Source organism: Nyctereutes procyonoides, unplaced genomic scaffold, assembly GCF_905146905.1.
Source record: "Nyctereutes procyonoides isolate TBG_1078 unplaced genomic scaffold, NYPRO_anot_genome, whole genome shotgun sequence".
In the NCBI taxonomy this organism is placed as follows: Eukaryota; Metazoa; Chordata; class Mammalia; order Carnivora; family Canidae; genus Nyctereutes; species Nyctereutes procyonoides.
Genome location: NW_026575031.1, coordinates 9,374,095 through 9,401,283, shown reverse-complemented (window position 1 = coordinate 9,401,283; position 27,189 = coordinate 9,374,095). Strand labels below are relative to the sequence as shown.

General features: G+C 38.2%; 1 protein-coding gene and 1 pseudogene across 2 annotated transcripts in view; both read left to right on the top strand.

Annotated features, from left to right (window-relative positions):
- The window catches only part of TTBK2 (tau tubulin kinase 2), a 184,178-nt gene that overhangs the window by 40,584 nt on the left and 116,405 nt on the right, over positions 1-27,189 (top strand). For both annotated transcript variants that reach the window (XM_055316791.1, XM_055316792.1), the window contains exon 3: positions 3,364-3,511. In XM_055316791.1, coding sequence (XP_055172766.1) covers positions 3,364-3,511 — 148 coding nt within the window. The remainder of the gene's footprint in view (positions 1-3,363; positions 3,512-27,189) is intronic.
- Positions 14,034-16,930, top strand: LOC129504205 (heat shock protein HSP 90-alpha-like; annotated as a pseudogene).

Below are 27,189 nucleotides of genomic sequence, written 5' to 3'. Positions count from 1 at the left end.
GATCTGAGTTCAGGTTTGTTTATTGAGATGGCATTATTTTCATAAAGGCATTATTGTGAACTGTCAGTAGAAGGCACATAATGTCTTATTGCCCATTAAGACATTGTGTGTCTTGTCCATTAACATTTTAGCACTATTAATCATCATTTTCTCGGTCTATTAATTGCAGATTGTGACATTCTGTCATTCCTTCATCTTTTTTAGTTGAAGTACATCTACAAAGAAAAATTTCCTGTCATCAGCTATTTGATTACCATGAGATCATTTTGATTAGGAAAACAGAATAAATACTTAATTCTTTTTCTTAATTTACCAGTTTTCAGAATAATGAATTGGCTCCCTAGCATTTTCTGAAAGTGACCAATGATATTTTAAAATATACACAATTAAGAATTCATGGATTTAAACATATTTCATGTCTTTCATTCAGTTGTAGTTATTATCCTTATTGATCCCCAGATTGTCTCATTTGACTAGGGAACACCCTTCACGTTGTCTCTTGAGTCTTTTCAACATGATCCTAGTAGTCTTCTGAAGACTTGCCCTAGATTTGGAATCTTCCGTCTTTCCTGCTCTTAAATGAACAATGTTTGTCTTAGATGTAAATATATATTTTATTGCTACCCATTCTTTTATTAGTCAAAGTTTTATTCCATTAGAAAGTTTAGCAAAGTTATTTTGTGGTTTCCATCATCTATTACAGATTGAAAAAAAGAAGATTCTTCCTTTAGAATACAAATGTTGTGTCTGGGATACAGGATTTTACCAAGTAGGCAAATCAGTAGTTCTTTGAAAATTTACTTGGTAAATATAAGAAAAGAACCATGTTGTCATATTGGATTAGTACAGAGAAATTCCAGCAGTTAGTAATCTTTTATGTAAGTCAGGAATGAGTGTTGCTTTGGTGAGTGCTTTGTATTAAGTGCTGTGATAAAGTTTGGCTGTTTTCAGTAGACATCTCAAAAGGTGACAAATGAAGCTACGCCTGGCATAATTGCTGTCTCCTGATAATTAGAATGAATATATATATGGAACATGTCCTCCAAATTGGGGAGACATAGTGGAATTTTAGTAAGAAATCACATGCTCATTGTTACAGATGGTGTTTTGCTTATCTACCATTATGAACAAATTACCTCAAAACGTAGAGGCTTAAAACAATTTTTAATTTGCTTATGATTTTGTGGATTAAGAATCTGAGAAAAGTTTGCCTGGGTGGCTTGTCTCTTAACCATGTGGCACTTGCAGGATTGTGTGGGTTAGAGGATCCACTCACAAATGGCTTGTTTGTTGACTTGGAGGTCCTTCATTTCCTTACCCACCTTGCTTCATCCCTGTAGCTTATTAGCTAGGACCCTTTCTACAGGTCCATGGCTTCTCAGGATGGTCACACTTTTTACATGTTAGCTGGATTTTGAGAGACAGAAAACAGAAGCTACAAGGCTGGTAAAGGACTTCTCAAGGCTGGTGCAGTATTACTGTGCCATGTTCTGTTGGACAAAGCAGTTGCAAGATCTACTCAGATTTAAGCTGGTGGGGAATGGACTCTGTGTCTTGACGGGTGAGTGGTAAGGTTACACTGAGGAAGAGCAAATGGGATGAATGATATTGTTGTGATCATCTTTGGGAAAGAAAGTCTGCCACAGGTCTTGCCTCTATTCTTTCCCTAACCTGCACACCCCCATCATACTAAACTGTCTCTAGCTCTTTGCATCTTAAACATTTATGATATCTTAGTGCTTTGTCAAGCTCAATACAAAATATTAATGTTCCACTATTGATGAAATGACAAGAATAGACCAAGGAGCAAAATTATTACTTTGATGTAGATTTTTGGTTCTGTCATTTGATAAGGTTTTTTTTTTGTAAGGTAAAACATTTCACCACAGTCCATAATTAGATATCCCTTTTGTACTGTTAACGAGTTTTTAAAGTTACGCTAGATTTTGTTTAATGGACAAATGTTAAGAATCAAGTAAAGATCAGGGCCCGACAAAAAAATAAATGAAGTTCTGGAGCTTTATTTTTAATCCTGAGCTAATACTGGAGTTCCTCATGGTATCTCTTCCCATCACCCAACTGGAATAAAGGATTGTGGTTCTTATATACAAAGCATTGAATAGTTATTTAGCAATAATTATGTAGTTACCACTTAGCCACCTGCTAGAGTGGAAACAAAAAAATAGAAAGGATTGGCTCTCTGAAGAAACTTAGTTTCACTGTAGGGGGCTAGGACATTGATAGTGGAAAGTTAAAAAAAACCCAGTAGAGTGTGATAATACAAGTGATGTCTGAGGTGGTTAGCCTAGGAAAATGATGAATTAAATGATGAAGCAAATAACTCCTATAGAAATTCAGAAGATAGAGAAATCAGCTTGGCGGCAGTAATCAGTACAGACCCAATGTTGAAAGAAGTAGAACTTCAAATGAATCCTCTGGGGTGGTGAGGATTTAGGACCCTGTACCTCCAGTGATGACTTCCTGCATCGTATCATATCCTAGGTGTTTGATAAAATGGAAAAGAGAAGACCTTCAGGAAATGGAAGAAGGCTAATTCCATGCTGTGTCTAACTTGAAGATATACTTCAATAAGTATGAGCACCTTGGTGCTCAAAGCTCTAGGTTCTGTTGTCACTAACACTTGAGAACTGGCTTATAATACTAAGACAAAGATCCTGGTATTCCCCAGTTAAGCTGACACATTTTATCAGGAAGGCTGTTAAGTGTTGGTTGAAAGTGTTTTATTTGATTAGAGGTTAGCGTTTGAGCATATTATTGAGTATATAGTTGTATAGCAAACTCTGGGATAGCTTAGAACAGGAGCTTTCTGTCTTTTCTGTGGAGCTGGCGTGATGCCTCAAAGAGGAGGGTAAATGGTAGTGAGACAATTGGGTTCTGGTTGCCCCACTCCCACCTCCAACCTCCCCACATACACATCTCAGCTGGGTTCCAGATAAGATTTCAATTGGTGAAAAGATTTTATGGTTTAAAAAGTCTTCAAATGATTGCTTTTAGAGTTAAAATAACGTATCTCGTTCTTGGGCATTTGCGGGAAGTGAAACATTCAGATACTGTGCTTTTTTTGTGACATTTTTGATGCGGGTGTAGACTAAATTTTAAAATTGTTTGTGGCTGAAATAATTTCATTACCTTTTGTAGACAAAACTGTGGGAAAAGATTTTGATGCTCTTTCTAGGCATTTATTTTCCTCTTGGCATATGTGTAATTAACAATATTGAAATCTTTTATCCTCAAATAGGGATAGTAAAATTACATATAGTTTTCTTAATATAAGAAATGAGTTGGTTTCCAATTAGAATGTTCTAGTAATTATATATGTGTGTGTTCTTATTTCCTGTGCAGTTGAGGAAGATTGGGGGTGGGGGCTTTGGAGAAATTTACGATGCCTTGGACATGCTTACCAGGGAAAATGTTGCACTGAAGGTAGAATCAGCTCAACAACCAAAACAAGTTCTGAAAATGGAGGTGGCTGTATTGAAAAAACTACAAGGTAAGCTGTTTTGCATGATGTACCAGACAGTTTATAATTTATTGTTACCTTTCTGGGCCTCATTAAATTCTATAACGATTAACTGAGTAATCAGGTGTAAGCTCAGTATAAACAATGCTTAGTATTTTCTCTTGGAAATTTTATCACTAGCTAGTAGTAGTAGAAGTATTAATTGCTTAGGTTAATTGGACTGTGGGAATTCCTTTTCATGGTAAATAAGGATGAGAGAGTGAATTACCTGAAATATTCTGCTTTAGAAAGTGTTTTTGTAAGTCTCTTATGGTGAAAATTTGTCTCCCTTTTTTTAAACCACTGAACATGAATACCTCTGAGTTGTTTCTACCCATGTTGGTTTTGGTAAATATGCTTTAATCACGTTAAGGAAGCTGCCTTCAAATCACTGCAGGATGGATTAAAAATAATGCTATTTGTTACGTGATTTCATTAACTTCAGTTTCATAGAATAACTTTTTCTAGCCCTGTTGTCATTTTTGAGATCTGTTTTACTAATTGGGTTCCTATTTTTTATCACAAGGATAAAAAACATTTTTTCTGACTTTAACCCAGTGATGTAAAACCCTGAATATATTGCTATTTTCTATTTACCCTTTTATTTTCAGTTTAATGATATAATCTGATATTACTCATATTTAAACGTTTTATCTGAATCAAAATTAAGTGGGGTGATTAACACATTAAATGATCTTGTTAAGTTCTAGAAGATTTGATATTGTCATGGGACATTTATTATTATCTAAAAGAATTTAATACTAACATAGAGCAAAGGAACTTGCTGAAATTATAGATATAACTGTAATTGGTAGAAATAGTAGAAAAGCACAAAATACTGTGTGGCCTAGAACCTTCAAATTCATAGCTGTGTAGTCTCTAGGATGAATGTGCTCTCTTTGTGAATTCCTGATGTTTGGAATTCTAGTAAACTAGTTTGTGTTAAGTTGATGAAATGTGTATTATGTATTCTGGTAATGTATTCTGGCAGTCGTTGTCCTTTGCCTAAGCTTTCTCATTATCCAGGTTTCTCTACCAGTTGGCTTATTTGAGAGAGAGCCTGATGCTCATGAAATTATAGATCTTTTTAATAGTTATTCTTAGCCCCAACTTAGGTTTCCCAAAACATGGGGAATTAGGAAGGCAGTACAGCTGGAGCTGCCAATTCCTGGGTTGCACAGATCCTAGGAAATCTGTTTGACTTTCAGATGAGCCCATAAAGGATATGTTAGCATCAATGTGGCCTGGAGCATGCCACTTCACTTTCTCTACTTGGCCCTGAGGAGATGCTTCCAGGTGAGGCAGGATACAGCTCTGTAGTCCTTTCTGTAGGTTCTCTTGACTATTTTGGCCACGATTTACCCAGGACTCTCTGGAATAAAGCTTGAAGATAACTTTAGTACCTTTTAATGGAAGAATTGGAGACCCTTGGAGCTAAGTCTCTCTTTTCCTTCTATTTTATCTTTTATACTGTTAACTAAAATGTTTCTTCTACCTGCTTATAACCACATCCTAGTCCTCAGAACTCTTCACTTTCCAAAAACAAATAGGTTTTTATGTTCTGGTCTGTATTTCTTCTTTTTAAGTTTTGTAAAAGAGTTTTTATTTTAATTCCATAGTCTGTATTTCAGTGAGGCAGCCCTTGACTCCTTTCTTGGCTTCCTAACTTAATGCCTCCTGCATATTTAATGCCTCACAGTGTACTCTGGTTGAGGGTGCTTTAGAATCTGGGGCTGACTTTATATGGCCTGAATTATGCTTACCTTCCTTTTGGCATAATGACTTCTTACTGACCCCCAGTAAAACGGCTAGTGTGTAAGGAGAAGATACATAACCAGAGGCTAGCCCTTTAAAGGAATCATTGGTTTTAACCACTGAGCCACCAGGGCTGCCTAAAGATTTTATTTATTTATTCATGAGAGACACAGAGAGGAATCATTGGTTTTAAACATCAGTTCAGGGACGCCTGGGTGGCTCAGCGGTTGAATGTCTGCCTTTGGCTCAGGGCATGATCCTGGGGTCTTGGGATTGAGTCCCACATCAGGCTCCCTGTGGGGAGCCTGCTTCTCCCTCTGCCAATGTCTCCACCTCTCTGTGTGTGTCTCTCATGAATAAATAAATAAAACCTTTAGAAAAAAAAAAAAGATGTTCAGGGGGTCTGGGAGGTGCAGTTGGTTAAGCATCGCACTCTTGCTTTCCACTCAGGTTGTGATCTCAGAATTGTCTCTCTCCCTCTTCCCTCCTGCACATGCAAGCTCTCATGTGCATGGGTGTACTCTCTCTCAAATAAATCTTTAAATTGATGTTCAATTTTTGATAGATGATATAAAGATTATTTCTTTATAAGATAAAAGGATATTTTATAATGAATTTAGCCAGGACCCTAAGTTTTGCTTTTTAATAAATCAGTTCCCCCTTTCAAAATTCTTAGTGTTTTTTCCTGGATTCCCTCACTTCTCAGTTGTCTTGCAGCCTTTCCTGTACTAGCTAACCCTAGATTTCCTCAGCTCATGCATAACTCTCATTACTAGTATGATCTTTTGTCATCAGCCCTAAAGTATGAAGGCCTTAGCATTTTACCCTATCTTTTCTTCTAAATGACCTCTCCTATGCTGCTACATTAGACTGTTCTCTTTTCACAGCTCTCTGAACCACTCTGGAAGTATCCTACAATTCTCTTTTGAATCAAGGTAGACTCCTGAATTGTACTTGTTTTTTACAAATGTGTTTGAATGTGTCAGTCACTACTAAAGCAAACAAACTATATGAGACTCTTACCTGCAGGGAACAAATTGAGGGTTGCTGCAGGGGTGGCAGGTGGGTTAAGGGGTAATTGGGTGATATCCATTTAGGAGGGTACTTGATGTACTGAGCAATGGGTGTTCTATGCAACTGATGAATCACTAAATTCTACCTCAAAACTAATACTCTACTATATGTGAATTAACTCGAATCTACATAAAGTCTTGAAAATAAAAATACAACTAAACCATCTATCTGTAGACCTGTTAGGTAATACTTCTACACTTAGTTAATATTTAAAGTATCCCTAGTTTTCTTTTTATTAACATTTATCTCTATATAACCATTTATTTGTACTTCCTCCTTGTCTCCATTTGGACTATACTGTCTTCTGACCTTTGTCTTTCAGTTCATTTGCTTTGAAACTTGGAGCAAAGGGGATAATTAATAATGGCCTCCCTAGTCTGTTATATTCTTTTTTCTTTCTTCTCTCCCATCTTCTTTTTTTTTTTTTTAAGATTTTATTTATTTACTCATGAGAGACAGAGACAGAGAGAGAGAGAGAGAGAGAGAGGCAGAGACATAGGCAAAGGGCTCCATGCACGGAGTCCAGTGTAGGACTTGATCCCAGGACCTGGGGATCACACCCCGAGCTGAAGGCAGATGCCCAACCACCGAGCCACCCAGGCGTCCCTCCCATCTTCAATAAATGTTTTATAGTGATAGCCTGTCTATCCTCAGGTCTCCATTTTAATGAATTCTTGAGCTATATCTCACCACACTGTTCTTTTTTTGTCTTTTAAATAAATACAGTTTTATTTGCAGTAGTGGTATAAGAGAAAAAACCTGTCTCAAGATTTCAAACTGATCACTAGTAATTCTGCAATACCTGAGGAACCTACCATCAATGCTGTTTAAAAGGATTCTTGGGGGGGGGCAGGGCAAGATGGCAGAGGAGTAGGGTCCCCAAGTCACCTGTCCCCACCAACTTACCTAGATAACTTTCAAATCATCCGGAAACCCTACAAATTCAGCCTGAGATTTAAAGAGAGAACAGCTGGAACACTACAGAGAGAAGAGCTTGCGCTTCTAACAAGGTAGGAAGACGGAAAAAGTAAGTAAATAAAAAATAATCAAGTGGGGGAGGGGCCCCTATGAGGAGCTGGGACAAGGCCGATCGGTGATAGCCTACAGGACAGGAAAGCCCAGTAACAGAGAAGCAGGAACTTTAAAAATCCGCTCCAGATTCTTCCCAGATGGAAAGGCGCTCGCGGGGCACTTGGGCAGGATCCCAGGAGGGGCACTGGAGCCTCCAGGTTCCTGGGGTCACTAACAGAGGAAGTGCGCCCTGGGGGAGAACGCGCCACACACTGCAGGCCCAGCTCGGTAAAGGGCTGGAGTGCACACGTAGTGGGGACTTGGGAGAAGCTCAGGGGCTGGCTCTGCGCCGAGGGGGCTATGCCCCTGGCAGCGTGATTATAGCAGCACAGACCCCGGATCACAGGGCACCTGGGGACACAGCCCAGGATCCTGTGTTCCCCCGGGACAGGAAGAGGCTGGGAGGGCACAGGACAGCAAGGACACTCCTGCTGCAGGGCACCCCCGAGTGATATAGATCAGCACCCCCACCCCCGGAGCATCCAGGCCAGTGTGGACTGGGAGCTGCGGTAGTTACTGCGGGATCTGACTCCAAGGCTGGAGGGCTGGAGAGCTGGCCGCCGCCAGTGTGGTTGTCCCACCTGGTGTCACCCTGTGCCTGGGACGGAGTGGGGCTGCCAGGGAGCAGGGGCCTTACAGGATAAACGGCTCCCACTGAGCTGTGCACCTCGTAAGGGGCAGGGCAACTCCCCCAGGTGCACACACTTGAGAATCAGCACAGCAGGCCCCTCCCCGAGAAGACCAGCTGGAAGGATGGGAAGAGCAAGTTCTTGACAGAGCAGTGCTAAAAAACTCCAGGGGAAGTCGAGGGATTTACAGTATATAGAACCAGAGGATACCCCTCCTTTTTGGTTTTTTGTTTGTTTGTTTTTTCTTTTTTTTTTTCTTCCTTTATCCAATACAACTTGTTTTTAGTCACTCAGCACTGAGCAAAATGACTAGAAAGAACTCACCATAAAAGAATCAGAAACAGTACTCTCTCCCACAGAGTCACAGAATTTGGATTACAATTCGATGTCAGAAAGCCAATTCAGAAGCACAATTAGAAAGCTACTTGTGGCTCTTGAAAAAAGCATAAAGGATTCAAGAGACTTCATGACTGCAGAATTTAGATCTAATCAGGCCGAAATTAAAAATCAATTAAATGAGATACAATCCAAACTGGAGGACCTAATGACGAAGGTTAATGAGGTAGAAGAAAGAGTGAGTGACATAGAAGACAAGTTGATGGCAAGGAACGAAGCTGGGGAAAAAAGAGAAAAACAATTAAAAGACCATGAGGAAAGGTTAAGGGAAATAAATGACAGCCTCAGAAGGAAAAATCTATATTTAATTGGGGTTCCAGGGAGCACTGAAAGGCACAGAGGACCAGAAAGCATAATTGAACAAATCATAGCTGAGAACTTCCCTAATTTGGGGAGGGAAACAGGCATTCAGACCCAGGAGATAGATTCCCCCCCTAAAATCAATAAAAACCGTTCAACACCCCGACATTTCATAGTGAAACTTGCAAATTCCAAAGATAAAGAGAAGATCCTTAAAGCAGCAAGAGACAAGAGATCCCTAACTTATATGGGGAGAAATATTAGGTTAACAGCAGACCTCTCCACAGAGACCTGTTAGACAAGAAAGGGCTGGCAGGATATATTCAGGGTCCTAAATGAGAAGAACATGCAGCCAAGAATACTCTATCCAACAAGGCTCTCATTCAGAATAGGAGGAGCGATAAAGAACTTCCGAGATAGGCAGAAACAGAAAGAATATGTGACCACCAAACCAGCTCTGCAAGAAATATTAAGGGGGAGCTCTGTAAAAGAAAGACGAAGGCCAAAGAAATAATCCACAAAAACAGGGACTGAATAGGTATTACGATGACTCTAAACTCATATCTGTCAATAGTAACTCTGAACGTGAATGGGCTTAATGATCCCATCAAAAGGCGCAGGGTTTCAGACTGGATAAAAAGCAAGACGTATCTATTTGCTGTCTACAAGAGACTCATTTTAGACCTAAGGATACCTCCAGCCTGAAAATGAAAGGTTGGAGAACCATTTACCATCAAATGGTCCTCAAAAGAAAGCTGGGGTAGCAATCCTCATATCAGATAAAGTTTATCCCAAAGATTGTAGTAAGAGATGAAGAGGGACACTGTATCATACTTAAAGGATCTATCCAACAAAAGGACATAATAATCATGAATATTTATGCCCCAAATGTAGGAGCTTCCAAGTATATCAATCATTAATAACCAAAGTTAAAACATACTTAGATAATAATACACTTATACTGGGAGACTTCAACAACTTTCTGGAAATAACAGATCTTCTAAGCACTTCAAAGAAAGAGAGCTTTAAATGATATACTGGACCAGATGGATTTAACAGATATTGACAGAACTTTACATCCAAACTCAGCTGAATACACATTCTTCTCAAGTGCACATGGAACTTTCTCCAGAAGAGAACACATACTGGGTCACAAATCAGGTCTCAACAAGATTGGGATTGTCCCCTGCATATTTTCAGATGATAATGCTTTGAAACTAGAACTCAATCACAGGAAGAAATTTGGAAGAAACTCAAACCCATGGAGGTTAAAGAGTATCTTGCTAAAAGACGAAAGGGTCAACCAGGAGATTAGAGAAGAATTAAAAAGATTCATGGAAACTTGAGAATGAAGACACAACTGTTCAAAATCCTTGGGATATAGCAAAAGCAGCCCTAAGACGGAAATACATCACAATACAAGCATCCCTCAAAAAACTGGAAAAAACTCAAATACACAAGCTAAACTTACACCTAAAGGAACTGGAGAAAGAACAGCAAATAAAACCTACACCCAGCAGAGGAAGAGAGTTAATAAAGATTCAAGCAGAACTCAGTGAACTAGAGACCAGAAGAACTGTAGAACAGATTAACAACACCAGGAGTTAGTTCTTTGAAAGAATTAATAAGATAGGTAAACCATTAGGCAGCCTTATTAAAAACAAAAGAGAAAAGACTCAAATTAATAAAATCATGAATGAAAAAAAAGAACTCACGGGATCCCTGGGTGGCGCAGTGGTTTGGCGCCTGCCTTTGACCCAGGGCGCGATCCTGGAGACCAGGGATCAAATCCCACGTCGGGCTCCCGGTGCATGGAGCCTGCTTCTCCCTCTGCCTGTGTCTCTGTCTCTTTCTCTCTCTCTCTGTGTGACTATCATAAATAAATAAAAATTAAAAAAAAATAGCTCACAACCACTACCAAGGAAATACAAATGATTTAAAAAACATATTATAAAAAAATAATAAAAAAATAAAAAACATATGAGCAGGTAAACGCCAATAAATTAGGCAATGTAGAAGAAATGGACGCATTTCTGGAAAACCACAAACTACCAAAACTGGAAGAGGAAGAAGTAGAAAACCTGAACAGGCCAATAACCAGGGAGGAAATTGAAGCAGTCATCAAAAACCTCCCAAGACACAAAAATCCAGGCCCAGATGGCTTCCCAGGGGAATTCTATCAAACGTTTAAAGAAGAAACAACAATTATTCTACTAAAGCTGTTGTGAAAGATAGAAAGGGATGGAATACTTTCAAACTCGTTTTATGAGGCCAGCATCACCTTAATTCCAAAACCAGACAAAGACTCCACCAAAAATGAGAATTATAGACCCAATATCTCTGGTGAACACAGATGCACAAATTTTCAACAAGATACTAGCCAATAGGGTCCAACAGTACATTAAGAAGATTATTCACCATGACCAAGTGGGATTTATCCCCGGATGCAAGGCTGGTTCAACACTTGTAAAGCAATCAACGTGATAGGTCATATCAACAAGAGAAAAAAACAAGAACCATATGATCCTCTCAATAGATGCAGAGAAAGCATTTAACAAAATACAGCATCCATTCCTGACCAAAATTCTTCAGAGTGTAGGGATAGAGGGAACATTCCTCAACATCTTAAAAGCCATCTACAAAAAGCCCACAGCAAATATCATTCTCAATGGGGAAGCACTGGGAGCCTTTCCCCTAAGGTCAGGAACACCACAGGGATGTCCACTCTCACAATGCTATTTAACATAGTACTAGAAGTCCTAGCCTCAGCAATCAGGCAACAAAAAGAAATAAAAGGCATTCAAATTGGCAAAGAAGAAGTCAAACTCTCCCTCTCTGCAGATGACATGATACTGTCAATAGAAAACCCAAACGATTCCACCTCAAGATTGCTAGAATTCATACAGCAATTCGGCAGTGTGGCAGGATACAAAATCAATGCCCAGAAATCAGTGGCATTTCTATACACTAGCAATGAGACTGAAGAAAGAGAAATTAAGGAGTCAATCCCATTTACAATTGCACCCAAAAGCATTAAGATACCTAGGAATAAACCTAACCAAAGAGTTTATACCCTAAAACCACAGAACACTTCTGAAAGAAATTGAGGAAGACACAAAGAGATGGAAAAATATTCCATGCTCATGGATTGGAAGAATTAATAGTGTGAAAATGTCAATGCTACCCAGGGCAATTTACACATTTAATGCAATCCCTATCAAAATACCATGGACTTTCTTCAGAGAGTTGGAACAAATCATCTTAAGATTTGTGTGGAATCAGAAAAGACCCCGAATAGCGAGGGGAATACTGAAAAAGGAAAACAGAGCTGGAGACATCACAATGCCAGATTTCAAGTTGTACTATAAAGCTGTGATCATCAAAACAGTGTGGTACTGGCATCAAAACAGACACACAGATCAATGGAACAAAAGAGAGAATCCAGAAGTGGGCCCTTAACTCTATGGTCAACTAATATTCCACAAAGCAGGAAAGACTATCTACTGGAAAAAGGACAGTCTCTTCAATAAATGGTGCTGGGAAAATTGGACATCCACATGCAGAAGAATGAAACTAGACCACTCTCTTGCACCATACACAAAGATAAACTCAAAATGGATGAAAGATCTAAATGTGAGACAAGAATCCATCAACATCCTAGAGGAGAACACAGGCAACACCCTTTTTGAACTTGGCCACAGCAGTTTCTTGCAGGATACATCTATGAAGGCAAGGGAAACAAAAGCAAAAATGAACTATTGGGACTGAAGATTAAAAGCTTCTGCACAGCAAACGAAACAGTCAACAAAACTAAAAGACAACCTACAGAATGAGAGAAGATATTTGCAAATGACCTATCAGATAAAGGGCTAGTATCAAGATCTATAAAGAACTTATTAAACTCAGCAACAAAGAAACAATCCAATCATGAAATGGGCAAAAGACATGACAGAAATTTCACAGTGGAAGACATACACATGGCCAACAAGCACATGAGAAAATGCTCCTCATCCCTTGTCATCAGGGAAATACAAATCAGAATCACAATGCAATACCACCTCACACCAGTGAGAATGGGGAAAATTAAGAAGACAGGAAACAACAAATGTTGGATAGGATATGGAGAAAGGGGAACCCTCTTGCACTGTTGGTGGGAATGTGAACTGGTGCAGTCACTCTGGAAAACTGTGTGGAGGTTCTTCAAAGAGTTAAAAATAGAACTGCTCTATGACCCAGCAATTGCACTGCTGGAGATTTACCCGAAAGATACAGATGCAGTAAAACATGGGACACTTGTACCCCAATGTTTATAGCAGCAATGGCCACAATAGCCAAACTGTGGAAGGAGCCTCGGTGTCCATCGAAAGATGAATGGATAAAGAAGATGTGGTCTATGGATACAATGGAATATTCCTCAGCCATTAGAAATAACAAATACCCACCATTTGCTTCAATGTGGATGGAACTGGAGGGTATTATGCTGAGTGAAGTAAGTCAGTCAGAGAAGGACAAACATTATATGTTCTCATTCATTTGGGGAATATAAAAAATAGTGAAAGGGAATAAAGTGGAAAGTAGAGAAAATGAATGGGAAATATCAGTGAGGGTTACAGAACATGAGAAACTTCTAACTCTGGGAAACAAGGTGTGGTGGAAAGGGAGGTGGGTGGGGGTTGGGGTGACTGGGTGATGGGCACTGAGGCGGGCACCTAATGAGATGAGCACTGGGTGTTAGTCTATATATTGGCATATTGAACTTCAATAAAAAAGGAAAAACTAAGAACAAAACAAAAGATTCTTAAAAAAATTTGATACATAGCTAGAATCCTGCAGCAAGACAAGGAAATCTTAAATTTGCTATTTTCCCTAATTTTTATTGAAAAAATTTAAATATACAGAAAATGGAAATAATAATATGGGAACATTCTCTGTACCCAGTAGTCAACTTCAGTATATCAGCACTTGACTAGTCTTGTTCCGGCTTTATCCTACTCTTTCAACACTTTTTCCCACCTTGCTGGAGTACTTTTTTTAAAAAAGATTTTATTTATTTATTCATGAGAGACAGAGAGAGGCAGAGATATAGGCAGAGGGTGAAGCAGGCTCCCTGTGGGGAGCCTGATGTGGGACTTGATCCCAGGATTCCAGGATCATAACCTGTGCCATGGCAAATCCTCAATCACTGAGCCACCCAGGTTCCCCCACAGGAGTATTTAAAAAGGAATGCCAAGTGGCTTCTGTTTCCTGGTGCTCTGTCATCACAAAGCCCATGTGGTCCATGAGCTGAGATGCCTGAGGAAACCCAGACCCAAGACCAGCCAATGGAAAGGAAGGTTGAGATGTTCACCTTTCAGGTGGAAATCGCTCAGTTGATGTCCTGGAATATCAACAGTTTCTACCCAAATAAAGAGATCTTTCTGAGGGTGCTTATTTCACATTCATCAGTTGCTTTGGACAAAATCAGATATGAAAGCTTGACAGATTCCAGTAAGCTAGATTCCAGGAAAGAGCTGCACATGAATCTCATTCCAAACAACCAAGATTGAACCCTCATTATGGTGGATACCGGGATGGGCATGATTTGATCAAGTAACCTTCGTACTGTTGCCAGGTCTGGAACCAAAGTGTTCATGGAAACTTTGCAGCCTGGTGCATATTTCAATGTTTGGCCAATATGGTGCCTGTTTGGTTGCTGAGAACGTAACTGGGATCACCAAACAATAATAATGAGCTGTTTGCCTGGGAGTCTTCTACAGGACAATCCCTCCCAGTTAGGACTGAAATAGGTGAACCTATGGGTTATCCTGCATGTGAAGGAAGACTAAACTGAGTACTTTCAGGGGAGAAGAATAAAGGTGATTGTGAAGAAACCATCTTAATTTTTATTGGCTATCTAATTACTCTTTGTGGAGAAGGAATGTGATAAGTCATTGATGATGAGGCTGAAGAAGAGAAATGGAAGAAATGGAAAAAGAAGAAAAGGAATCTGATGACAGACCTGAAATAGTTGTTAGTTCTGAGGAGGAGGAGGAAGAGAGGAAGGATGGTGATAAGAAAAAGATAAAGGAGAATTATATTGATGGAGAAGAACTGAACAAGACAAAGCCTATTTGGACCAGAAATTCTGATGACATTGCAATTGAAGAATATGGAGAATTTTATAAGAGCTTGACCAATGACTGGGAAGATCACTTAGAAGTGAAGCATTTTTCAGCTAAAGGACAGTTGGAATTTGGAGCCCTTCTTTGTGTCTGAAGATATGCTCCCTCTGATCTATTTGAAAATGAAGAAAATACCCACCATTTGCTTCAACATGGATGGAACTGGAGGGTATTACGCTGAGTGAAATAAGTCAATCGGAGAAGGACAAACATTATATGTTCTCATTTATTTGGGGAATATAAATAATAGTGAAAGGGAATATAAGGGAAGGGAGAAGAAATGTGTGGGAAATACCAGAAAGGGAGACAGAACATAAAGACTCCTAACTCTGGGAAACAAACTAGGGGTGGTGGAAGGGGAGGAGGGCGGGGGGTGGGGGTGACTGGGTGATGGGCACTGAGGGGGGCACTTGACGGGATGAGCACTGGGTGTTATTCTGTATGTTGGCAAATTGAACACCAATAAAAAATAGATTTATTATTTAAAAAAAAGAACAGCATTAAGTTGTATGTTCTGAGTTTTCATCACAGCTGCAAGAAGCCAATCCTTGAATATCTGAATTTCATTAGTGGTCTGGTGGACTCTGAGGACCTTCCTCTAAATATTTCTCATGAGATGTTGCAGTAAAGCAAAATTTTAAGTTATCAGAAAGAATTTGGTCAAAAGATGCTTAGAATTCTTCACTGAACTGGCAGAAGACAGAACTACAAAAAGTTTTATGAACATTTCTTTTTTTTTTTTTAAGTAGTCTCCACACCCAGCATGGTGCCCAATGTGGGGCTTGAACTCAGGACCCTGAGTTCAAGACCTGAGCTGAGATTAAGGGTTGGATGCTTGACTGATTGAGCCACCCAGGTGCCCCATGCGAATTTCTCTAAAATATTAAGCTTGAGTGCGGGGTGAGGGAGGTGCGTGGTGTGCCTGGGTCAGTCAGTTGAGAATCCAATTCTTGATTTCAACTCAGGTCATAATCTCAGGGTCATGGGATCAAAATCCATGTCAGGCTTCATGCTTAGCAGAGTGTCTGCTTGGGATTTTCTCTCCCTCACCCTCTGCCCTTCCTCTTTTCCCCTTGTGAAATAGATAAATCTTTAAAAAATATATTAAGCCTGGAATACATGAAGACTCTCAAAATTGGAAGAAGTTTTCAGAGCTGTTAAGATGCTGCACATATGTTTTTGGTGATTAGATGGTTTCTCTCAAGGACTGTTGCACCAGAATGAAGGAATACCAGAGGCATATCTGTTACATCACAGGTAAGACCAAGGAGCAGATAGCAAACTTGGCCTTTGTGGAACGTCTTTGGAGGCATCGCCAAAAGTGATCTATATGATTGAGCCTGTTGATGAGTACTGTGTCCCAACAGCTGAAAGAATTTGAGGGGAAGACTTTAGTGTCTGTTACCAAAGAGGGCTTGGAACTTGGGGAAAATGAAGAAGAGAAAAAGAAACAGGAAGAGGGAAAAAAAAGTTTAAAAACCTGTGCGAAACTGTGAAGGATATCTTGAAGAAAAAAGTAGGAAAGGTCGTTGTGTCAAATGGATTGGTGATATTCCTGTGCTGCACTGTCACAAGCACATGTGGCTGGATGGCAAATATGGAAAGAATCATGAAGGTTCAAGCCCTAAGTGACAACTCAACCATGGGCTACATGGCAGCAAAGAAGCACCTGGAGATAAACTCTGACCACTCTATGGTCAAGACCTTATGGCAGAAGGCAGAAGCTGACTGGAATGAGAAGTCTGAAAGATCTGATCATCCTGCTCTACAAAACTGTGCTTCTGTCTTCTAGCTTCAGTCTGAAAGATCCCAAGATGCATGCTAACAGGATCTACAGGATGATCAAACTTGGTCTTGGTATGGATGAAGAGGACCCCATCACTACTGATAGCAATGCTGCTGTGACCGGAAGAGATGCCACCTCTCAAAAGAGATGTGACCGGAAGAGATGCCACCTCTCAAAAGAGATGCCACCTCTCAAAAGAGATGATGATGAGGTGTCACATGTAGAAGAAGTAGACTAAGCTCTTCCTCAAGAATTATTTATAAATGTATTCAGTACTTTGGCTTCATTCCCTCTGATAATATATTTCCAAGGATGTTTTTCTTTATTTTTGTTAACATTTTAAAAATCTGTGTGTCATGACAATAACTACTTAAAAGAAAGATAAAGTTTCTATTTCTGATACTGTGATATTTAGGAACTAAAGCCTAGCATGTTTTTCTTTTTTTTTTCTTTTTTCTTTTTTTTATTTATTTATTTTATTTTATTTTATTTTTTTATGTTTTTTTTTTACATTTTTCTTTTCTAGTTCCATGTTGGCTTATTTTAACAGGACAAGGTAACATTTGTTGTAAGATCTATGTAACCTAATATTAACTGTGTGGTCTAAAATGTTTAGCTGTCAAGTGGATTCCTTAGCAAAACCAGATTCACTGAAGTGTTCTGAGCTATACCTTGAAGATTAAAAGAAAAATATTGGTTAAAACAACTTTCACCTTCTGGGATCTTCTTTTTAAATCTTATATCCCCTGCAGTTATCAATGGCATGTATCAGTCCTCTAGAAGCCAGTATGTTAAACTGAACCCACTTGATGGGAGTAACTATCTGTAGGGTTTTTTTCCCAAAGAAGAGCATTGTTTAGAGTAGCAAAATTATAATCCCACTTAGGTGTGTTGTGAAGCTGTTCAGAAAGTAACTTGGCAAGTTCTGAGTGGAAATATAGTGCTCAAGTCACATTCTGCTTTAAAAGGTTGTGATAAATACAAATGAATTAAAGGATCCTGATGTGGAACTCGATCTCGGGACTCCAGGATCACGCCCTGGGCCGAAGGCAGATGCTCAACTGCTGAGCCATCCAGGCATCCCTGACATTAACTTTTTTAAAAGTTAACTTTTAACTAATAGACTTTATTTATTTTTAAATATTTTATTTATTTGAGAGAGGGAGAGGGAGAAAACATGAGTGGGTGGGGGAGGGTCAGAGGGAGATGGAGAAACAGACTCCCCATTGAGCAAGGAGAGGACATGGGGCTCAATCCTAGGACCCTGGGATCATGACCTGAGCTGAAGGCAGATGTTTAACTGACTGAGCCCCAGGCGCCCTAGACTTTACTTTTTAAAACCTGTTTTAGATTTACAGAAAAATAAAGCAGAAAATATAGAGTTCCTATATTCCCCCTCCCTATCTACAGTTTTCCCTGTTACTAACATATTGTGTTAGTGGGATATGTTTGTTACAATTGGTGAAGCCAGTATTGATACATTATTAACTATAAAGTCTATAAGGTACATTAGGATACTCCTTTTTTTAGTAACATAAGCACAGTAGTTTTAAATACCTAACTGTTATTTCTTAATACCATCTTTAATTTCTCCCATTGTCTTAAAAATATCCTATTTTGTCTTTGAGGCATGTTGAAACCTTGTTAGCACTGATGGTGGGGGAGGGAATCAACTGGTGAGTTAAGGAGGACTAGGGTAGCATGCTTTGGCTATTGCCTGTAGCATTGACCTGTGGAAGGTAACAGAAGTACAATATATAGAGAATCATAACTTGTAGTTGATTTAAAAAAAAATGACACCTGGGCAGTCAGGACCAGCTCCACTACTTACTGCTTAAATTCCCAAGGGTAATATGGGGACATTAATAATATATATATTCTAAGGTGGTTGTGAAGATGAAGTGATAAATGTCAAGTATTTAGCACAGTGCCCTCAATAAATATCAGATTGATTGGTTGAAAACAATATTCTGTTGTTGACTAGTTGAAATCAAGATTCACAAACACTGTAGGCCCACTGCGTTTGTTGGCATACCTCTTAAGTCTCTTAATCTATGAAAGTGCCTCCCTCATACTCCCAATCCCAACCCCCTTTTTGTTTTGGCTTTGCCATTAATTTGTTGAAGAAATGAAGTTCTTAGTTTAATAGAAGAGTCTAAATTCTGGATTTGGTTAATCACATACTTGGGGTGTCTTTTAACATGTTTCTCTAGCCTCTGTGTTTCCTGTGAACTGGTGGTAGATGTAGAGCCTTGATGAGATTCATATTGTTACTGCTGTTGTTTTTGACAGGAGTCAAAAGAGTCTAGATCTGTTGTTTCCATAAGGTTGTGTCATGGTGATTTTTCTGATTCTTTTATTCCTTCCAAATTTCTGAACTGGGATTATTCTACCAAGTATAACTTTATTTCATTAGCTATTTGTTTCCCCTGAGGTATAGTTACTAAAGGAATGCAGGATAAAGACTTGATTTTTCTCCCTATTATTTACCAATTCTCAGAATAATGAGTTTTGTACCATATATGACTAGTGAATTTATTTTTGTTTTCAGTATAACTATGAAATCATGGATTTTTATGTATTTTATTTCAACTAATTGCAGTCATTGTTATTTTGTTGTTCAAATTTTCATGTCTTTGGCTAGTGGAAGCCCTTTCAGGTTGGCTACTGTGTCCTTCTAACTCCAGTGTTCTTTGATAGCATTTTCCCTTTCCAGCACAGTTCATATTTCAGGCTTCCCTTGAACTTTCCCTGTGCCATTTTGGAATCAGGAACTCTTTTTCTCCAAGATGCCCTGTTTCCTTTCATTGAAAAGTAATTGAGACCACAATATGGACACTAGGGCACTAATTGCTTTTGGGCCAACATGTTTCTCTCAATAGGTTTTAATGACTACTAGATTTTGTCTGGTTTATTCTTATGTGGACTTTTCAATTTGTTGAATTGTTTGTTTTTAAAAATACACTCATGTTCTCTTTTAAATTGCAAGCCACTTAAGGAATTATATACACTTAAACTTGATATTTATATTATGCTCAGTGGCAAAATGGTAGCACCAAGTAGCTTTGCATGTGGTGATGCAAGCATTTGTAAATGGAGATGTAAGAGAATAGGAGAACTTCTATTTGTTTCTTTTCTTCATAAACATTTTTTTTTTGGTAAGTAAAAAATATTGAGATTCTGGAATAATTTTGTTAAAGAGTACTGTAAGAAGTTGATAAAGTCACTTTATTATTTAGAGATTCAACACCATATTATAGAGATTCAGCTCTTTATTGTTATAAAGATAGTCACTTGTATCTTCCAGAACATTATTTCTATTTAGTTTAGAAGTTTTTTTATCTTTAAATATAACTGGGTCTATGTTTTGGGAATGCAGAATATTGTAAAATTACTATAATTTATATTTAGTATATCTTTTCATCAAAGAAGTCTTCCTAGGATCTTTAAAGGTTTATATTTTCCTTATTTGCTTCCAATTTGTATATAATGATATACCTAAGCATAAAGTAGTTTTTCTTTAGAAATATCCTTTAAATTAGTTTTCTCACTAATTCTTGTGTGAGTTCCCTTCTACCTTTGAATGTGTTCAATCTAATGAAGTCTGTGGTGTTTAAAAATCACTACTTAAATCAATAAGTGACTTAGAAAGTTGTTTAGCTTTTTTTTTTTTTTTAAGAGTTTATTTATTTGACAGAGAAAGAGCGAGAGAAGGAGAAGCAGAGGGAGAGGGAGCTGTTAGAAGAAGAGGGAAAAGCAGACTTTCCCCTGAGCAGGGAGCCTGATGTGGGGCTCCTGGGATCATGACCTGAGCCAAAGGCAGATTAACTGACTTGAGCCAGGTGCTCCTGTTTAGCCTTTCTGTCCCATTTTAACTCTTTACTTCATGCTGTGAATGATCAGCATCATTTTTTTTTTAAGATTTTATTTATTTATTCATGAGAGACACACACACAGAGAGAGAGAGAGGCAGAGACACAGGCAGAGGAAGAAGCAAGGCTCCATGCAGGGAGCCTGATGTGGGACTCGATCCTGGGTCTCCAGGATCACGCCCTGGCCTGAAGGCAGGCACTAAACCTCTAAGCCACCCAGGGATTCCCCTGATCAGCATCATCTTACCTCTTGTACTCTTTCACTGTGTACCAACTGGAGTAAATAAAACTGAGGGTTTTTTCTTTATCTTAGATAAGAAGGTAATTGTAAGCTGATTTAATTATTTTAAATATTTTCTTCTCTAGCTTCTCTAAAAGCAAGTGTAGAAAGATCCAACCAATATAAAAAAATAATAGGTGTGCCTGGTTGGTTCAGTTGATAGGATATGTGACTATTGATCTCAGGGTCATGAGTTTAAGCCCCCATTGGGTATGGAGCCTGTTTAAAAAAAAAATAGAGTAAGTGCTGTTGTTTGATAACCAGATAATTTTGTTATTCTCCATTGAAATACCTGGGAATTAGTTTGTCTTGTCCCATATAAATGTAGAGAAAAACTACATTTTCCAATATGGGCCCATAAAGAGGATTTGATTTTGTTTTGACTTCTGGGGAATGTTTTTTTTTACCCTATATTGGTCTTACATTTTGTGTTTGCATTGGAGATTACAGAGCACAAGCTGAGAGTTGGTAAGTAGTGTTGCTAGTATGGAAGAGTAACTGCAACTCTTCTGCCTTCCTGCCTGAAGTCTCTAGTTACTGCTGCAAAGTACTACTATTCCCTTCCCCCATCATAAGAATGAGAGACATATGTCGGTTTGGATTAGACCACTGGTCTATCCAGTTGAGAACACTATCTTTGAAAGTTACTCCAAAGTGGGTGACCTCATCAAGGCTCATCTGTTCCATCAAAGGGTGTTAGAAGATCTCTGATAACTCTTTTTGTGAGAGAATATAGTAGTTGAACTCTGGGACTAGAAGGTTAGGGATAAACCCTTACCTCTCATTATATCTTTTAGCCTGTTATAAACCTGTCATCTGTCCCTTTGTTTATTTCAACTTGTACATTTCTTTTTCCCTAATTTTTTGCTTGCCCTGGTTAAAGTTCATCTGTTCATCAAAGATGTGTTAGGAGATCTCTTGAGAACTTTATCTGTTCAGTGTGTTTATTTTAACATTCTCTACTTGGAAGATTTAACATTATCTGCCAGCTTGGGGATTTGTCTGTTCATTACTATGTTTGGATTTAGGAAAATGATGTACAGGAAATAGAATAGGTCTAGGTTATCTTAAGGTCTAAGTTGTCTTAAGGTATATATATATATGTGTGTGTGTGTGTGTGTGTGTGTGTGTGTGTCTTTGGATATACATATATACATATATTTATATGTGCTTTATAAGCACAATGAAAGTCTGGAATCATACAGAGCTCAAGAAGCCATTGGGAATGGTTATGTTTGCGTATTGGCATAAGGGAGACCAGGAAATGAAAGAATCTTTTACTGTTTCCCTTTATGCCCTTCAGTGCTTAAGAAATTGAAAAGAATAATGTAAACATTTCTGTTATAGTAAAAATGTATATGATAATAAATATCTTCAAAATCCAATCTTACTCTTTACCTTCTATTTAAATTTCTGAATGCTTGAAAATACATGATAAATTAGTGAAATGTAGTGTAATATAATAATAGAAAAGCTGTTTTGTTGTGAACTTTTTATAAATGGTTAATAATATTTGTAGGGAAATCTGTAGCAATGTTTGAGTGCTGACTCTATTATAGAAAATGGGTTGCTGAATGTTAGGCTCATTCATACTTACCTTATTTTAATACATCTATCTAGTTCATGTGTAAGACCTCCCTTTATTTTTTTACAACCCTTTTTAAGGGTGTAAATATTCACGGTAAAACACTTAAAAATCAAACAGAAGAATAAAGTGAAAAGAAAGTTTTCTTTTTCTTAGTTCATCACTGTCCTCCAAAGTTAACCACTGTTACTGGTTTCTTGTGATTTTTCCAGAAACATTCAATACATACTATATCATCTATTTTTACACACATATATATTTTCATGTGATATATATCCTACATATGTAAATCATATGGAATCATAATAATTTATAAAATCATATGATTACATGATATATCATGATTGTGTGCATACATGTATATATAAAACTTCCGTCTTTTACCCATACCCCTCAACAACACTTGCAGTCAAACTATATATATGTTTGTTCTGCAACTTGTCATGACCCCTAAGATTTAGACAGTAAGACTCATATTTTATGCACCTTTATGTTCTGTAGCAGGAGCGATTGTTCAAACATACCAATTGGATCATGTCACTCCCAACATATGCTAAAACATTTTAGGGCCTTTTCTCAGGTAAAGTCCAGCCACCTTAATCTGGCGTACAGGACCTTGAATTGGTTCCTGCCTGCTTTGCTAGCCTCTTTACTTGAAACTCTTGATGTACACTTGGAGTGTTGATCATCCTGAACTTTCTTCAGTTTCTTTTTTTTTTATTTTATTTTTAAATTTATTTTTTATTGGTGTTCAATTTGCCAACATATAGAATGACACCCAGTGCTCATCCCATCAAGTGCCCACCTCAGTGCCCATCACCCAGTCACCCCCACCCCCTGCCCACCTCCCCTTCCACCACCTCTAGTTCGTTTCCCAGAGTTAGGAGTCTTTCATGTTCTGTCTCCCTTTCTGATATTTCCACTCATTTTTTTCTCCTTTCCCCTTTATTCCCTTTCACTATTTTTTATATTCCCCAAATGAATGAGACCATATAATGTTTGTCCTTCTCTGATTGGCTTATTTCACTCAGCATAATACCCTCCAGTTCTGTCCACGTCGAAGCACATGGTGGGTATTTGTCGTTTCTAATGGCTGAGTAATATTCCACTTTATACATAGACCACATCTTCTTTATCCATTCATCTTTCGATGGGCACCGAGGCTCCTTTCACAGTTTGGCTATTGTGGACATTGCAGCTACAAACATCGGGGTGCAGGTGTCCCGGCGATGCAATGAAATGTCTTCAGTTTCTTAAACAGTTTATGGCCTCTCATCTGCAGTCTGCTTCCTCTGTAGTGCTTCGGATAACTGCTACTTTTTTTCTTCAAAACATAACAGTCCTAGTATTTATAAAAATCCACAAGTAAAATAAAATTTAAAGAAATAAAGCCAAATACAGTTAAAAACATCACTTTTTTCCTAAGCATATAACTCCAAAAGGATATATGCCTAAAAAAATGTGATCCTACTGGCTTGCTTGTTCCCTTTTCTACAATAAGGTTAATACAGGATTTGCTTATTTTTAATTTTGTATAATCAAAGTTATATAAATAGTTTCAATAATCAGTTCTACAAAGTGTGTTATGAAAAACAGTAGTCCAGATTCTGGTTCCAGATAAGATGGAGTAAGCACGCTTCACCCTGTTTCTCCCACTGAATGCAGCTATAAAACCTGGACAGAATGCTTGGAGTGGCTATTTGAGGACTCTGAAAAGTAAATAGTAGGAGGCAGATTGGGGAAGAAGACCAGAATTCAAAGTACCACTGAACCGGCGGTGAGTTTATCATTTTTTTTCTTCCGGTATGCCCCAGCCTGAACTTAATGTATCCTGAAACTTGGAAGTGAGCGTTATTAACACGGACAAAAAAAAGCACCAGGAGAAGCCCTCTGGTTCTGACTCAAGGAGCAGGAAGGGATCTCCTAATGCTCAGAGAAAGTGTGGCAACCCCACATCCTTCTCTTTTTTTCTTATTTTTTTCCTTTTCTTCATTTTCTTGCACCCCAGGCCTCAAGCAGTCCTTGGCAGCAGATGCAGTGGCCTCAGTGGGGGCAGGCAGGAGCCAAATATCTCAGAGGGAGGAGAACCTTCCATCCAGATTGGAAGAGCTATGATCTCAAGAGAGTGTGGCAAATCCATTGCTTTTCTTCTCCCTCTGTTCTTCTGTTGCTTGCCCCTGATATGAGTACATCATGGGAAGTACATGGCAGAGTGGGTTTAATGAAGCCCCAGCTTTCTGCTGGAAGGCTGAAAAAGGGGAGCCCCAGGGAACCAAAGGATTGCAAGAGAATGAGGAGCTTGGGAAACTGACTACTTAAACTTGCTTATGGACTTAGGAGCAGACTTCCAAGCTGTACATGCATGAGTCTGATTCCTAAACAGCATACAGAAACATCAAGGACTGAATTATGGGATAGACCACTCCCTAGCCCCTAAACTGGATACTGCGTGGGACAGTTATGAAACATATTCAGTATGACTGCAAAAGGTTTGCAAACTGAATTGTAATTGGAAATAAAACCCACAGAAGGCTTGTCAGAACTTGAATGTGAACCCAACTGGGTCAATTACTGGCTAAAACAAAAACACCAACATTCTGAGTGGGACTTAAATAAGATCGAGAGTACCATAATATTTCCAAGTGTCCAGAATACAATCTAGAATTACTCAGCTTAAAAAAACAAACAAACAAACAAAAAACGGAAAAATTGAACTCACATGGGAAAAGACAGTGAACAGATGGTGATGCCAAGATCACACAGATGTTAAAATTATCTGGAAAATAGTTCTAAAATCAGCTGTTTTGACCATGTTCAAGAATTGAACGGGAAGATAGAAAGTCTCAGCAAAGAAGTAGAAGATATGAAGAACTAAATGGAGATTTTAGAACTAAGAAACATAATAATGGAAATGAAAACTCATTAAATGAGCTCAGTAGCAGAGTAGACCTGACAATGAAAGAGTCTATGCACTTGAAAATAGATCAACAGAAATGATGCAATTTGAATAACAAGAAAAATGTTAAAAATAAATGTATAGCCTCAGGGACCTATGAAACTATGATAAAGTCTTACATTTGTGTCATCAGAGACCCAGAACGAGAAGAGAATGAGTGGGGTCCATCAAAAGTACTTGAAGAAATAATGGCATAGAGATTGAAAAAGAAGAAGTAAAACTACCCCTGTTTACAGGTGGCATAATCATCTGTATGGAAAATCCCAAGCAATCTACAAAAAGTTCCTAGAGTAAACGAGTTTAATGAGTTATTCATGGTCAGCTTGCAAAAAGCAATCATATTTCTATATGCTAGTGATAATCAATTGAAAACTGAATTAATGATATTTACAGTAGATTCCCCAAAATGAAACACTTAGGTATAAATGCAGCAAAATATGTATAAAATCTCTATGTTGAGAATTATAGAACACTGATTAAAAAAAATCAAAGGATTTTTAAGTAAATAAATACAGAAACATGTATTTATGAATTTGAAGAATCACAATTTTAGTAAAGATGTTGATTTTCCCCAGATTAATCTGTAGACTTAGTACTGGTAAAAACAATCCTAACAGCACTGTTTCCAGTTATAAACTGATTATAAAATTCTATACAAAGGCAAAGGACCTAGACTAGCCAAAACAACTTTTTTTAAAGACTTTCTTTTTTTATTTGAGAGAGAGAGCACGCATGTGTGTACACATAGGGGCAGGAGCAGAGAGGGGGGCGGGGAAGAGAGAGGAAGAGAACAGGGAACCCAATGCAGAGCTGGATCCTAAGATTCTGGGATCATGACCTGAGCCGAAGGCAACACTTAACCAGCGGAGCCACCCGGGGTGCCCCCAAAACAATTTTGAAAAAGAAAGATGTTGGAAAAAAATCAAACTACCTGATTTCAAAACACCGCGAAGCTATCGTAATCAAGATTGTGGTATTGGCAAAGGGAAAGGCATGTAGATCAATGAAATAGAGATTCCATAAATAGTCCCACACAAATATGGCCAATATTTTTTTACGAAGTTGGCAAAATGGAAAAAGAATAATCTTCAATAAGTGTTGTTGGAACAGTTGGATAGCCACATAAAAAAGTAATGAACCTTGACCCAAACTGCACGTATTATATGAAAATGAACTTAAAATGTACCACACATCTAAATTTGAAATGTAAAACTACAGCTTTTAGAAGAAAACATAGGGAAAATCTTTGTGACCTGAGTGTAGATCTAGAAGTTCTTTCACATGACACTAAAAGCATGATTCATAAAAGAAGAAATTGATGAATTGATTTCTTCAAATTAAAAACATTGCTTGCAAAGATACTGTTCAGAGAATTAAAAGGCAGATTATAGGCCTAAAGGAAATATTTGCAAATCTCATACTTGTAAAGGATTTATATTTGGAATATGTAAAGAACTCCTGAAAACTCAACAGTAAGAAAACAATTCAGTTAAAAATGTTTAATAGACTTTGGCAAAGAGGATATAGAGTGGCACATCAGCTCATGAAAAGATGTTTAGCATAACTAGCCATTAGGGGAATGCAATTTAAAATCATGGTGAGCTACCACTGTGCAGCCATTAGAATGGTTTAAATTAAAACTTGACAGTACCAAGTGCTGAGAAGGATGTGGAGCAGCAGGAACCCTCACATATTGCTGGTGGGGATAAATATGGATTTATTGTGTGATCCAGCAACCTTACACTAGGCATACCTTTAAGAAATGAAAATTTGTGTTCATGTATATTTATATTTAAATCAGCTT